The 16,052-nt window shown below is 39.3% G+C and overlaps 1 protein-coding gene across 3 annotated transcripts in view; it reads right to left on the bottom strand.

The window, feature by feature from the left end:
- LOC126395262 (unconventional myosin-XVIIIb-like) overlaps positions 1-16,052 on the bottom strand; it is a 73,117-nt gene that overhangs the window by 44,826 nt on the left and 12,239 nt on the right. For all 3 annotated transcript variants that reach the window (XM_050052588.1, XM_050052589.1, XM_050052591.1), the window contains 10 exons: positions 13,297-13,409; positions 13,040-13,207; positions 9,907-10,117; positions 9,678-9,820; positions 9,497-9,597; positions 9,312-9,375; positions 7,691-7,835; positions 6,504-6,671; positions 5,383-5,473; positions 2,275-2,467 (listed from right to left, as the gene is read on the bottom strand). In XM_050052588.1, the coding sequence (XP_049908545.1) occupies positions 2,275-2,467; positions 5,383-5,473; positions 6,504-6,671; positions 7,691-7,835; positions 9,312-9,375; positions 9,497-9,597; positions 9,678-9,820; positions 9,907-10,117; positions 13,040-13,207; positions 13,297-13,409 (1,397 nt within the window). The remainder of the gene's footprint in view (positions 1-2,274; positions 2,468-5,382; positions 5,474-6,503; positions 6,672-7,690; positions 7,836-9,311; positions 9,376-9,496; positions 9,598-9,677; positions 9,821-9,906; positions 10,118-13,039; positions 13,208-13,296; positions 13,410-16,052) is intronic.

The following is a 16,052-nucleotide window of genomic DNA, read 5'->3' as shown; positions in this document are numbered from 1 at the left end:
TAGATGACAGGTGGAGTTTCACTGGGAGGGGAGCAGGGAGATCTATGCACTGGTTATATGGAGGGAAGTTTACTATGGTTTACTTACTACCCACACATACTACCCACACTGTTTTGATAAAAGGCTGGTTGAAAATCAGCAAAGTATCCCTAAGGAGCTGTATGCCTCATTCAGATCATACCTAGCTGGGATTGTCTGGACACGAGTATCAACATGAAGGGGGCTGAGCCAGCGGCATGCAGCTAATATAGCTTACGCACCGTTAACTTGCACTGCAGAGCAGCAGCAATTAGCTAGCCCGTGGGACACACACACAGTAGGGGTGGGCGATATGGCCCTGAAATAATGTATTGATATTTCAGGGTATTTTTGTAATAACACAATTATCACAAGAAAATACACATTTAAAAAGCTCCCAAATATAAAAAAATGTCCCTAGGATCTATATATATAAATCAACAGGTGATTTCCTTCTTTTAGTAAAATCCTAAATGACTGAGTTGGGGTTTTTTCCACCTGGACCTTTATGCTCTGCCATTTCTCCTCTAATCATCACGCTGTAACCTGTGACAGGCTGTTATGATACCACAACTATCACACAGTCACATACATGGAGGTTTTTTGTCGAGCCGCGAATGTCACATAGGTTTACACTACCGAAGGTTTAATCAGTTGACGACACCGACTCCCGTGTGCACACGGCAAGAGAGGAGAGGGAGAGACGCTGTGCTGCTGCCGGAGGAGCCGCTGAATGAGTTCCCTCTGAGCGGTAAGTCACTAAAAGAGTCTGAGAAGTCCGGGGCTGTTCATAAGACATTCAGGACGCCACAGTTTATTCCACACTACTGAAGCTGCTCCTCTTTTTGGAACCACCGCAGAGTCAGTAATAATTTCGCTTTCAGCCATGCTTGTTGTTGCCGTGCCTAACAGTGTGACGTCAATATGTCAACAAGTCGAAATATTGTGAGTATCAGGATATGATTTTTTCATATCATATCAAAAAGTATACTGGTATTATCATCCACCACAACAAGTAGAGAATTACTCCATTTTATCTTTCACATAGCAAATACCAGTAGATGTTTGCTGCCGTATTAATGTTCTGAATGTTATATATGATGACTTTAAAATAGAAACAGTCCGATACTACTGTATTTTGTTTTTGTATTTTGTCCTTTGCATCATCTAGACACCTTAAATAGTGTGCTACTTTGTCTGACTTCAGCGATTAGATTTGTCGCCTAAGCTGAATTGGTATAAATTTTTACCTTTAATCATGAGAAACTACTTTGTTGGTGGATCAAAAGGAATTAAATCTGGTGTCAAGACGACCCATGCAGACATTTCCAAACTGTAAAACCTTTCGCAGTTTATCCTGCGGGACACAGGAACGTGTAAATCAGACTTCATGACAATCCATGCAGCAGTAAGCCCATTATCCATTAGCCCTAAATGTAGTACTTAAATTAGTTCAGCATATTTGATGAAGTTTATAAATGATTGAAGCACTTTGCAGGGTTGAATGCACTTACTGTAAGCTGCTTCGGATAAAAGCATCACTTTTAATCTAAAATAGCTGTTGAGCTATTTCACTTAAAACCAAAAAAATTCTGCTCAACAGTGATGTTACAGGAAAAAGTCAGCAGTCATTTGAATTCATGTCTGAATGTCTGTATAGACACAAAACGTTCCAGTTCACTTTAAATGTCTTGTCTGATGTGATCAGTTTAAGGCTTGAAGGGGAACTTCTTATTGTGAAGCAGCAGAAAGAAGAAATGTGTTTCTAACCTAAAACTCTTGTTTTAAGCTCAGAACAAAAAGTTTTTGGTCTCCTTGAGGGCTCTGTAATCTGCTCACTGTCAGGAAAAGGAAAAAGCTTTTGTACAAACTGTCACTGGGGAAGTAGCCCATATTACAAGTACATTAAGCTGCCTCATCTTGAGACACATTTTCTGCACTTAGATCGGTTTGCTTTAATCTGTGTTCTACCTTTACTGACTGTATTGATTAGATTGAGACAGTATACATTTGTACTTTGTACTGCTGTAATGGTGGAATGAAAGGTACAAATCTTTTGGGACCTGGTCTGTTATGTTCCTGTAATGATAAAGCTGAGAGAAATGTAAATCTTGTAAATCTATTTTTGAGCACACGATACATTAGCACTCAGTCTTTGCACACATCTGCACACCTGACAAACATTAAGAGACAAAACAAAACAAATATGTAAACTATTAATCAGATGTAAATATGAGCGTGCAGACTCCATGTTACCTGTGTGTATCTCTCCAGTGTGTGTGTGAAGGTGTGTGTGTGGTAGCGCTCCAGCAGCCTCTCCTGCAGGTAGTTGTGACAGAATTCAGACCAGCTGGCTGCTCGTTCCTCTGCTGAGTATCTCGGGTTCCTCATGCCTGGAGTGTCCACCACCATCATCGAGGCCAACGTCAGCTGCTGACCGCTCAGAGCTCTGCGCAAAACCCCCCCGCAAAAACACGTTTGCATGTTAGACAGGAATGTACGGTGGCCCAGAGAGCTCAACGCACCACAAATTAGGAAGACACATGCAAACAGACACAACACAAGCAAATGAAGAAACGTCTTCGCTAATTCGATGACAAATACAGCATTTAGAAATACTGCTTCACAGTTGTATGCCTCCAAGAACCCGTTAAGTTGCACTTACAGTTTACATCCATGTCTCTGAAAACATGGATGCTTCACACACATCTTCCCTTCAGGTTGTCCGTCTGTCCCATTCCCATGAACAAGATATCTCAGGAACACCTTAAAGGGAATTTCAAACGTCTACTTGGACTCAATGATGAACTGATTAGAATTTGGTGGTCAAAGGTCAAGATCACAGTGACCTTGCATCCTTCTCAAGAACACCTTGAAGGAATTTCTTTATACATGGCACAAACTTTCACTTGGATTCAAGATTTTAAAAAAAAAGATTCGGATTTGGTGGTCAAAGGTCTATTAAAATAGAAAAGTGTCAAGGTGGGCACCCAAGACCAGTGTCACCAATTCAGTATCTGGCAATATGTCTCCTCTTCTGTTTATGAGTTATGGTATTAAAAAATGGGCCGAAACGTGTTTTTGCAGAACATTACGATGCCACAGTGAAGTTGACCTTTGACATTTTAGATATAAAATGTCATCACATTATCATTTTATCCTGTGAGACATTTGTGTGAAATTTTGTCATGATAAGCACGTGAATTCTTGAGTTAAACCAAAAACATGTTATGTGAGGTCAGAGTTACTTTGACCTTGACCTTTGACCACCAGATTAAAAGCACGTCATTCTTGAATACAAGTGGACGTTTGTGCCAAATTTGAAGAAGTTCCCTCAAGGTTCTTGAGATATTGAGAAGAGAATGAGATGGAGGCAAGATTACAGTGACCTTACAGTTTGACTGTTTCATCGTTAAGTCTAAGTGAATGTTTGTGCCAAATTTGAAGTAATTCCTTCAAGGTGCTCTTGAGATATTGCGTTCACGAGAATGAGACAGACAGATGACCCGAAAACATACTGTGTCCGGCCACAGCTACAACTGACAGGAAGGCATAAAACGCACTGCAAGGAGCTCACAACACAATGGAAACTGTTTCAATGGGACTCTAAAAAGTGATGCACATGGCTGGGACACTCTTGCTGTTGCCATGGCTCGGGGACTATGAAGCTACTGAGGTCGGCGCTGTCATATTATAATAATAAACAGAGTGCTAATGCAGCAGAAACCTGCGGTAATTTCTGAATCGTGTGTTCACTGTGTTAAAATACACAAATAACCCTTAAATTATATATTATTTTCTAACACCTCTGACTAAGACTAGGAGTGTGTATCTGATATGTGTACTGTACACTATGTACAATAGAGAATACACCCTGACGTCACTTTTTCACGTGACACCGCCTCCTTAATATCTTAACATCACTGAGTGGCAAAACAAAACAACAGGTGGCTGCTATGAGTCGGATACTGGAAGGAAAACAACTTAATGCCTTCGAGCAGTAAACAACAACGATCCATATGAGACACCAGACTGTGAGTGGTCTGTGTGGACATGTATCCAAAAGTGGAGGTTCCTTACCGAAAAATGTAGCATGAGAATGAGAAAATAACCAGCAGAGAAAGGAGTATTCAAATCATTTGCTGAAGTAAAAGTACAGGTAAAAGTCCTGCATTTCACTTAAGTAAAATATCCAGAGTATTAGCATAAACAGATAATGTCCTGTTTCAGAATCACATATATTATATTACTGGATTACAATTATTGATGCGTTAATGTATTCATCACTTTAATGTTTGAGCTGGTGAAGATGGAGCTCATTTTAATTCTTTATATACTGCTGGGTAGTTTAATCTATAATTAGACACCATAATTTATTTGTTGATTATATTTTGTACAGATAATCGAAATCTGTAACTAAAGGTATCAGATAAATGTAGCAGAGTAAAAAATGCAATATTTCCCATTTGAGATGTAATGTGGTTTCTCAGCGTCTCAGCTAATAGTGCAGAACTACTGTTTTACTGTTTGAGCTGCTATCAAGTCCTTGAGTTATATTCACAAATGAATTCATTCACAGGAACAGAAAATAGAAATGACAGCAGCTAAATCATAAGATCAACTGTATGAGAATATTACAGGCGAATACAGAGACATAGCGGAGGATTAACTCCTTACTAAACGTTTAATTTTTTGTGATTTGCTCACCAGAACAGGATGAAGAAAGAGATATTTAGTGGGCTCCAGTTGCTCAAGCACGAAAGTGTTGAGGGAGATAATCAAAAAATATTTTCAGACATAAACAAAATCTTTAAAATGCAACCCAGTCACCTGAAAAAAATGCTGGCATTGTACGTTTCTACAAACCGTTTGCACGTTATTATGTACAGGATGTTGAAACTTTACATTTCAACAACTCTGTGGTTAACGTGTGGTTAGGCTACTAGGTTTAGGCACTAAAAACCACTTGGTTATGGTTAGGAAAAGATCATGTTTTGGCTTAAAATACACGGTTTTGGTGGCACAATAATGGCTGGAAAAAACATCAATGTGTCGCTAAATATCAACGGTTTTTCATGGCACCTATCCCCAATGGAAACACAGCAATGACTCCCTAAAACACAACCAGTTTTGTTGTTTCTTAGAACAGTGGTCTGCAGTTTGGCGGGCTTTTTGCCTTGGTGTCACTCCATCCACTATTCCCTCCACCTTGCAATGACAGAGTTCGCTCATATGCTACTTCACTTACAAGCATACAAATGTAACATATTCATGGTTTGCAGAAACGTACAACGCCAACATTTTCTTCTGGCGACTGGGCTGTTAGAATGAGATGTCTCGTCATAGTCTGAGATGCATCCGTACCTGTTGATAAGTGAGACTATGGCGCTGAAGAGTTCCTCGTAGAGTCCAGCTGCCATTCCTTCCACACACTGAACAGCTGTCAGTCTGGGACCTGCACACACCAGAACGAAGACATGGTTGAAGAAGCTTTCCTTGGATGTAGCACTGACCACGTTTGTCTGCGTCAGGCCATCACTGTAACTAAAATGTCAAAGTAAAAACTATGTGAAGAATTGTCTTTAAATGAATCCCAGATATTCTTGGCAGGTGAATCCTGGTGACTTTGTGATCCTCTGGCTTTTAATGTACAGTGCTATTAGCATAGCATGCATTAGCATGTTAGCATTCAGTTTGCATTCTACAGATAAATACTGTGACGACCCTTGTGTCTCTGCCCTGCCTGGCCTGCTTGTGCCGCCGTCCCCATTAAAACAGCTTTGAATCAGCATTTAAACTTTTACACTACAAAGTGAAATAGCAACACTGTGTTTTACACATCTATAATTATCTTATAATTTCCTAAAAAGTTTCCAAGAAAGAAAAATCTGATACTTGTATAAAGGAAAAAATGGGCTAAATTCTGAGACTCTTCCTTAGTTTGTCCTTGGAGTTTTTAAGCAGCATTTCCTTGGGAAAAAAAAGACTGAGATTCAATTAAACTTGAACGTCTAACTCAATAAATAAATTCTGAAAAATCCAAATAATTAAAACATTTTTTGAGATTTTCTCATGAGCATTTCTAAGTTCTGGTTACAGCCCTGCTAATGTCTCACAGACTGGTGGAAGAAGTATTCAGATCCTGCATTCAAAATCTTAGTTATGTACAATCGTGTATCAGCAAAATGTACTTAAAGTACTTCAAGTAAAAGGATGTTTCTAGATTAATATTACTGCTGCATGATTGTGTATGTGTCATTTTACTGTTGTAGATGTTTAAGGTTGTGCTTATTTTAACTCCTTTATATACAGTTGAGTAGTTTAATCTACAGCTATGCATTAAATTCTATAAGCTTAGGAAGGAGGATCACTTCATCCTCCAGTTTATCACAAACATTAAAAATCAGCACATCTGGAGATACATGATTTTCACTGGACAGGAAGTAACTAAAGCTGTCAGACAAATGTGGAGCAGTGGGACTCACCCTCCTCTGACTCTGCAGTGTTCCTCTCTCTGCTGCCCCCGGTGGCTCTCTGCAGCAGCTGTCGGAGGTGATGTTTGAAGACGGCAGTGTGCAGGTCGTCTCCCTCACAGCCCAGGACACTGCTGGCCACCTGAGCGCTGTCGAAGCTCACAAACTGTCTCCTGCCAACTGAACCAGGGAACAGAGAACGATTCTTATTATACATATATAATACTTACATACATTATATTCCAACGGATGCTCCTAAATACAACACACTGGACCTTTAAACAGTTAATTCAATGCAATCATGTGACAAGTTTGATGTAGCTTTCAGGAGCTTAAGTGTACACCTGTGAGAGAATCCACAAAACAGAGAAAAAGGGGGGAAAAAAACAAAATCAAATACATTTTTAAAAGTTAAATAATTTTAACAATAATGAGCTAAAACCACGAAAATAAAGGTAAAAGAAAAGAAAAAACGAAAATATAATTATTAATAATTAAACAAATTATTCTTCGTCTCATGTACAGTTGATTTTTTTCATTGAATCTTTTTTGGTTCTGGTTTTTACATTGACTTTCAACAATTTTTTTTAATTCTTTTTTGTTCTTGTTTTAAAAAAGACTTTCATTTGATCATTTATTTTACATTAAAAATCTTACTTTGATCTTTTTTAACATTTATGTTTAATTTCATTATTTATGTTAAATCTTATTTTGTTATTTTTCACATTTACTTTTATTTCTTATCTTATCTTTTATTTAATTTTTTTATCTACCTCTGTTCAACCTCTTATTTTTTATTCTTTAATATTATCTTATTTTTTTTATTTTTTTAACATTTATTTTTTTATTTAATCTTATTTTGTTATTTTAAACATTTACTTTCATTTTCATTTCATTTACTTCTTATTTTTAATTGAATTTTTTTTATCTACTCTTGTTCAACATCTAATTTTTTAAATATTATCTTGTTTTTTCATTTTTAACATTTACTTATATTTTAATTTTTTTCTATATTAATCTTATTTTGTTCTTTCTTTGACATTTACTTTTATTTGGTCATACTTTTATTTAATTCTACTGTGTTCTGTGCCAGGGCCTGCATTATGTCAATGATGGTCCTCACAAGTGTGGAAAGACTAATGTGTGTGTGTAGGGGGTGTACTAACAGCATGTGAGTGCTGGTGATGAATCAGTGTTACCTTTACAGGCCCCAGCAGCTCCCAGATGGTAAATACCAGCCAGAACATGCCATATCGCCTTCTGCTCGCCGGCTGAGAAGCTCAGCGTTTCCATGGCAGTCAGCAGCTTGGTGAAGGCAACGGACGCACGCTGTTTCTCCTCAACCTAACAAAAGACAGACAGACAGACAGACAGGGGGGGAGGGATTGTCTGTCTCTGAATTCAGCCACTTAATAAGGTGGAGGAACAGCTGAGTCACATCTCATCTCCCATCACAGCCTGAGTCTCTCTTCAAGATGGCTCTCTTCACTGCATCATTTCACCTCTTCAAAAAACCTCTTTTGCCTCATTTTTCTATTTTTATTCCACCGAGAGCTTCAACCTCTCATGAGCACTGCGGTCGCAGCAAAATATCGTAAATACAGAAATGTTTCTGAGCCTCTCACTGGCTTGTTGCAGATTCATGCTGATGTGGAAATGTTTTTTAATGTTGCACTGGCTGTGAAGGAGAGTGTAAAAGTATGTTTCCTGTCAGCAGAAGGGAGATCACGTCATTGTTTCGCAGATCAGAAGTAAGTTTCAAGCCCTAAACTTTGTGTTTGGAGTCCAACAATAAATAAGTCATGTAAATGTGTTTTATATCAGGGCATTTCAGCGATTTAGTGTTGCACTTTCACCAAGTTTGGGGGCTTACTCGAGGCAGAATAAAAGAATAATCGGGTTCATTTTATAGACTTTGAAGAGTTCTGTCCACATTTTACAACTGTTTTCACAGGGTGTCTATTAAGGCCCTGACACACCAAGCTGACGGTTGGCCATCGCTCAAAGTTGGGCCGATGGTGAGCGTCTGCCACCTTCGTATGTAAGGTGTGTCCCGTATAAAAAAAATAATGCCTGACGCTACGGCTATCATCGGTGTAGTAGGACAAAGATAATCTTTGGTATCTTTTTTGAACAGTTAAAGAGGGATATGGGTCTCCAGGACTTCAAACTCAACAGCAGATTAAGTCAGCAGTTCTAAGGAGACCTTTCATTGCTGCATGTAGCTATATGCTAACATCAGGGAAACATGTTATCTTGCTTGCTGACGCTGTTAATGTCTCCCCGATTTTTCATGGCTGAAAGTGCCACTATGCTCTGTAACAGTCATTCCCTGGCTGCCGTGACAGTGCAGAGACACACTGACCAATTAGAGCAGACTTGACTTTTTCAGGAGGGGATCTCAAAGTGACAGGAGCCAGAACAAAGTGTCTCAGACAAAGGGTGAATACTGATGTTCCAGCACAGACAGTATGAGGAAAATAAAGTGTTTTTTGACATTAAAGCATGTAAACATATTCTTTTAGAAACCCAAAACAGGCGTAGGAGCCTGAAAATGAGCCTAATAGGTACCCTTTAACACATACAGTAGATGCAGGTGGAAGTATTCACCTCATAAAACATGTTTAAAGAAACTAAACTGGGTCATTAGTGGAAAAAAAAGTCATATGTTCACCAAAGATTAGGTGCCTGCATGCACTGAAGCAGCTAATTGGAACTTGGAGATTATAATGTCATTACTTACACCTGAGATTTTGCTGCTGTGTCAAAGGTCGGTCTAATGTGAGTCTGTGTGTGACTCTTCTGCTGCTCGTACTGTACCTTTGTGGGATGAACAATCCCAAAAGAGTTGTTCTCAGGAAGCTGGTGCAGCTGCAGTTCTGTCCTGATGAAGACAAATATTGAGAACAGTGACAGAACTGCAGTACATGTTGATAAGCAGATTAAAAACATCATCATATTACAAATATTAAACATATACATGATGAGTAATTGTACTTAGTTACCTCATCTCTGTGCTGAGTCCTGCCAGCATCTGAGAGAAGACCAGGAAGTTACTCTCGCCCTGAGTTTGCTGACACACCTTCCATTTGTCCAGCATCATCGTCTGACGGAGAGAGAAAGAAGACATGAGGATCTTTGTATCTAACTATATTTGTATCTGTTTAATGTGTTTGTGTTGCGTACCTGTAGGTGTCCAGCAGCCGCCTGTCCAGCGTGGTTAAAGTCCATTGAGAAGACCATGGCGAACCGAGATGAAGCGTCACTGTGCTGAGAGCTCACGCAGCCAAAAGACCTCAGGATGGTGAACATGGCCTGCACACGCTCCACTGGTGACGGGACAAAACAAGATGAATCAACAGTCAAAAAGCAGAGCGTGAATATATAGTGTGGTCCCTGCTGCCTCTGGACTCACCGCTGATCTTCTCCCTGGTTGTACCGGCCTGTTTGAGGAGAGACAATGTGAACGCCTGGCATGTGGTGGTCTTGCCAGTCCCGCTGCGTCCCACCGCACACACAGTGTGGTCTCTTCTGGTGCCGACCATGGACACGTACACCCGTTTGACCAGGGCAGCCAGAGCAGGAGGAGCATCCCACACTGACTCCCCTCGACGAGACTTTGGAGTCTGAAAGAGGAGAATGAGAAAGAATCAATACTGGTGATCTACACCTCTTCACCTTTTACCAACTGCAACACATAAGCGATGAACACATTAATGCATCATGAGTTATAATCCAATAATATATATTATTAAATATAAAATATATAAAATTGGACATTCTGACCACTGAGCACTTCTACTTTTGGTACTTAAACTTTCTTTTGATACTGACACTTTTGTACTTTTAATTATGTAAAACACTGAATGCCAGACTTACTTGTAACAGAATATTTACCACTGTAATACTGCAACTCTTACTTTAGTTTAAGTGAACTTAAGGAAAAGAGTATTACTGATAACACTTTGTGATAATGACCAGTTAATATACTTTTTTTTGCAGTAGTGCTGTAGCTCTATCAGTGACCTTTGAAACTAACTGCTACTGGTAAATGAATAACAAATAATCACAACAGTCTCACGGCATATAATCAAAGTACTTACAAATATGTGATGCATCTATTAATGGTCAGATATTTTTAAGTGAGTAATCTGTACAGATTGTATGACTTGCAACAGACCGTGACTTGTAATGTGTTTCATAATTACAAAACATTACTACTAGTAATCTGTTTCATGGGTTTTGCTAAATTAAGTGTCATTTTCTCTGATATTGTCCCTCCTTTCAAGATATGGGTGATTCTTTGTAGCAAAAATAAAAAATACAGAATTATTTTTGCTAAATTTGAGGTAATTTTCCTTTTTCCAAAAAACGTGTAAAGACTGAGTGTGTCTAAATGGCTAAATAAGATGATACAATAACTGATTATCTTTATATACCAAATATAGTACATGTCCTTGTACACACATTTTAATTGTGTATTATTATGTGTATTTGTTTTGTCTGATTTTATTCGAGACTGTAGGTGCAAACTAACTGTTTAGCAAACTCTTACATGTGTTAAGTGGTGGAAAGTAACTAAGGAAATTTACATGAGTGCTGTAATTTCATTTGTGAGGTACGTTAACTTTCTACGAGTACTTACATGTTCTGCTACTTTATGTTTCTATTGAACTACATCTCAAAGAGACATATTTTCCTTATTACTGCACTTCATGTATTATAACTTCAGTTAACGTTAGTTTGCAGATTCAGATTATTAAAACAAAATATAATCATCAAATAAGTTATGAGGCAACATTATTACTATAGACTGAGCTATCCAAATGAGCACCATCGTCACAGTGATGAACTGAACACAATAATGCATTTAAAATCCAAGAAACTGTAAACAGGAAGTGGGTGCCAAACTATTGCCTATACTGTATAAAAGCAGCTGAAAAATGAGACCAAACGATAAAACTCGGCAGTGCTGATCAAACATAAACCAAGATTATGGGACAACGTTGCCTATTTCTTTTTTTAATGTCTTCAGAAACATATTTTAGCTTACCATTTACCAAGAGAATTTGTAAACAGGAGGCGGGCGCCATATTGTTTACTGTATTACAGAAAGCCAGGCTGAAAAACAGAGGCCAATCGGTAAAAGCAAGCCGTGCTTATTAAATACAAATCAATATTATGTTGCCATGTTGCCTATTTCACGCCTAAAATGTTTTTAGAAGCATATTTTATCTTACCGTTAAACTTTAATTCATGATTGTTACCAAGCACGTCCGCCATTTTGTTCCTACGAAAAAACCGCACAAACTCGTATTGCGTCACCCACCAGCGGGACCGCTGATTGGTCCAATGCAGCGCAAGGCATTCTGGTAGTTGTAGTTTTGTTACCAACGTACACCACAGCCATTTTCCTGTGTATTCTCTGGTTATGTTGCACCAATATGAAAAGTATTTGTGTATTTCTACTGCACAGACATTCCAGTTTTATGAAGGAGACTATTTTTCCAGTAGTTAAATACTTCTTTGAGATGATAGATATCTATGACTGCAACTAAACTTTCAACTTGATTATTAAATATGTATAATATACACACGTGATGTTCCTGACTTACCCACAGTTTTATTGCTACATTATGTGTGCCGTTTATATTTTGTTTTATATCTTTGTTTTTTTTATTTTGTGTTAAGCAAAATATCGATACGTTCAGTGGTGGAAAGTCACTCAAGTACTGTATTTAAGTATAATTCTGAGGTACTTGTCCTGGACTTGACTATTTCCTGTTTTTCTGTCTCATTTTCTGTTACTTCATACGTCTACTCCACTACCTTTACCTGATCATTTTTGTGAGTTTGCAGATTTAGATTCATTATATGAAAAATAACAAACAAAATTAATGATGATTAATTAAAATTATCTCCACTTTTACCAGCTGCAATATTAAAATGTTGAACACAATGATGCATCGATAATTATATATCAGTATTATAGGCCTTTTTTTTTTTTCTGAAATTGGACATCCTGCATGAGTACTTTTACTTTTGGTACTCTATATAGTTTGATGCTAATACTGTAGTACCTCTATTTAAGTGAGATTTTGAATGCCAGACTTTAATATGTAGTATTTTTACACTGCAGTAGAGCAGCTTTTACTTCAGTAAAAGATCTGAGTACTTCTTCCACCACTGTATTTCTTGTGTATATATACTGCATGTTTTTAGAATACCAGTTTTTATTCATTTGCACTTCACTGTAAATAAATACATTAAAGGATATATGTTTTAAATGCAAGTCTCGTCTTAAACGGGATTTATACCTCTGCGTTGAATTAACGTCGTACCTACAGCGTAGACTCTGCATCGATGTAGAGTCTACGCTGTACCCTACGCCCTAGCCTGTTGTCATCTCCCCCTAGGAAATGGACGTTTTCTAGCAGTCTAAACATTCAAGTTTAAGAACAAAAATGAAAAATATAAAGTTAAAAACAGGCCTTTTTTGAATGGGACCTCTGAGTGTGCATCTTTCACAGCTATGTGTTTGACTTCACCTTGCTGTTAGTCTGTAACGGAGGCCAGAAGTTGACCAGGTTGGGTCCTGCTTGTGTGAGCGGCATGCTGGATTTGGCTCGGCTGGTCAGATTGTGCAGAACTCCACATTCGTTGACGCTCTGTAGGTCACTCAGGTCCTCACACAGGTCCAGGTCTGATGGGTTGAGCTGTGGAGGAGAGGAAGTAGACACTGTCAGTCCGTTAAAGTGTTAACAACACACAGGAAGATACTCAAAAGGAAAAAGAAGTGAGTTACCTTCTCAATCTCGTACTCTGTGACATCGTGCAGCGACCCATCTGTCTGCAGGCGGACTCTCACTCGGCCTTCTGGGAGTTCAGGTGTGCCTTCATCTGGCTTCAGCTGAGTAGCTGAAACAAGTACAGACCGTCCAATCAGAGAACAAAGAGCAAACTCCCTCAGTGATAGATTCAAACACACAACACAACCTGTCAACAACAACAACACCTGTTATTAATGCTGAGTGGCTGAAATGAGTCAGTGGTGGGAGAAGTATTTACATCCCATACTGAAGTAAAAGTACCAACACAACACTGTGAAAATAATCCTACCTAAAGAACAAAGAAATATTGTGTGTAAAATGTACTTAAAGTATCAGTTGTAAAAGTACTCATTGTGCAGTAAACTGTTTATATATGGACATTATTAAATAGTTAATACTGCAGCGTGTTACTGTTGTAGCTGCTCCAGGTGGAGTTGGTTTGAGCCATTTTATAAACAATTAGCTAGTTTAGTTCGTGGTTCCCAACCTAGAGGTCAGGCCCCTCCAAAGGGTCAACAGATACACACGAGGGGTCGTCACATGATTAATGGGAGAGAAGAAGAGGAAGAAATTAAATTCGGATGCATTAACCCTTCAAAACCTCAGCAAATTGGTCTCATTACTTTCAAGAACACATGTAAAAATGGCCCAAAAATGAGCAAGAAATTAGTAAAAGTTACAGGAAAGTGTCCTGACAAATATTTTAAAAAAAAATGGTACAAAAAAACAACAAAGAAATTACCTTAAAATGTGCTGAATGTATGTATATATATATATATATAAACAGAGACAGGGAAAGATTTTTTTTCTCTGTAATATAATTTTAAAAATACATTATAAAAATTATAAATACAATTTTTCTGGGCATTTTTTCCTTTTTTTGATAATTTTTCTTGTCTTGTTTGGGCTTTTGTCAAATCTCTTCTGTTGGTGTGAAATATTTGGTAATTTGACCATTTTAAAAAACGATTTATATGTTTTCCTGTGTTCCTTACTACATTATTCCTTTTACTAGAATTAAAAATAACTAGACACCTGAAACATGATAAGAAGATGCCTAAACCACACACCGATTCTTTGATAAGCGCTAAAAGATAAAAAGAGTGGGAACCACTGGTCTAACATTGAATAATCTGTTGTATTAAATAAGTTTAACACATGTTTTTTACTGTCAGATCTTTTTATGACAAACAAAGTGAGGTGTCTGAAAAATGTAGTGCAGTATAAACTACAGTATTTGCCACTGAAATGTAGTGGAGTAGAAGTACAAAGTACTCGTATGGCTGCGTATTTATGTCTCTCTAAGCCTTTCTGGCATAATTCTCTGATCCCTGCATGTAAAAGGTCAAAGGTCAGAGGTCTGTTTGGCCATATGAAGGTCTAATGGGATTATTACAGTGCAGTAAGATGGATGGATGGATAAAGGGAGCAGATGGATCTGGAGCAGCATCAGGAGTCACATATTGACTCTGCTGTAACTAATATGTAATATGATATGTAGGTAATAAAACAGGCTGAAAGATTACCGGAGATTGTGTGTGGATTATCAGAGGACTCCACTAATCCACACACAATATGTCCTGAACAAGAGAGACGATCTCCATGTGCACACCGCAGTGGATTTTGTCTCTTCCACTCAGCCCTTTCAACACCTCGACATTTATCCGTTTCAAAATAGATTAGGCTAATATATAAATGATCTCTACTGATTTGTTGATTGACAAATCTTCAGCCCAATCGCCATATGTATCATACCAACGTTTCCAAAGTGACCAGGAGGTGGAGGAGATGGTGGATGGTGGCTGCAGACCACTGTTCAACAGACTGTATAAATAATGGATGAAGCTACTATGACATCACCCATCCGTTTGTGGACTCCTGTTTAAAGCATCAAGTTCGTAATTTCAGCTGTCGCCATCTTGGATTTTTGGAGCCAGAGGTGACCATATTTGGACGAGAGGGTGGAACTGTGGAGGAGCGAGGGGCGGATCTGACTTACAGGCTGTAACGACGCCTCGCACACAGCCTGTCACTTAAGCGGCCCCGCCCTTAAATATGCGTAACTTTAGGCCTTAATAAAATGTAAAGAGTCCCAAGAGCCAACTTCCGTAGCCGAGGATCGGACCGCCAAGGCCCCCGCCTTGGTCTGCTGCCCGATCCACAATGCACCACTTAATTCTGGATCCCTCTGCGGGTGGCGGCCTGCAGGGGGACGAGCCCATGTAGCCAGTTCGGGCTGGGCCCAGCCAGACCCCATGGGTGAAGGCCCGGCCACCAGGCGCTCGACCACGGGCCCCAACCCCAGGCCTGGCTCCAGGGCGGGGCCCCGGTAACCCTCCGGGCCGGGTACACATTCTCCTGTTGTTGTCCATCATGAAGGGTCTTTTGAACCGTTCTACATCTGACCCTTCGCCCAGAACCAATCTGCCATGGGAAACCCTACCAGGGGCAAAATGCCCCCGACAGCATAGCTCCTACGGTCATTAGGGCACTCAAACTCTTCCACCACGATAAGGTGACGGTTCTCGGAGGAGCGGCTGGGATGAGAATCAGCACCTCCAAGTCTGAGGCCATGGTCCTCAGCCGGAAAAGGGTGGATTGCCCACTCCAGGTCGGGGGGGAGGTCCTGCCTCAGGTGGAGGAGTTTAAGTATCTCGGGATCTTGTTCACGAGTGAGGGTAGGATGGAGCGGGAGATTGACAGGCGGATTGGGGCGGCATCAGCAGTGATG

Source organism: Epinephelus moara, chromosome 9, assembly GCF_006386435.1.
Source record: "Epinephelus moara isolate mb chromosome 9, YSFRI_EMoa_1.0, whole genome shotgun sequence".
NCBI lineage: Eukaryota > Metazoa > Chordata > Actinopteri > Perciformes > Serranidae > Epinephelus > Epinephelus moara.
Note: the sequence above shows the minus strand (reverse complement) of the source record. Positions and strands in the feature narration are given on the sequence as shown.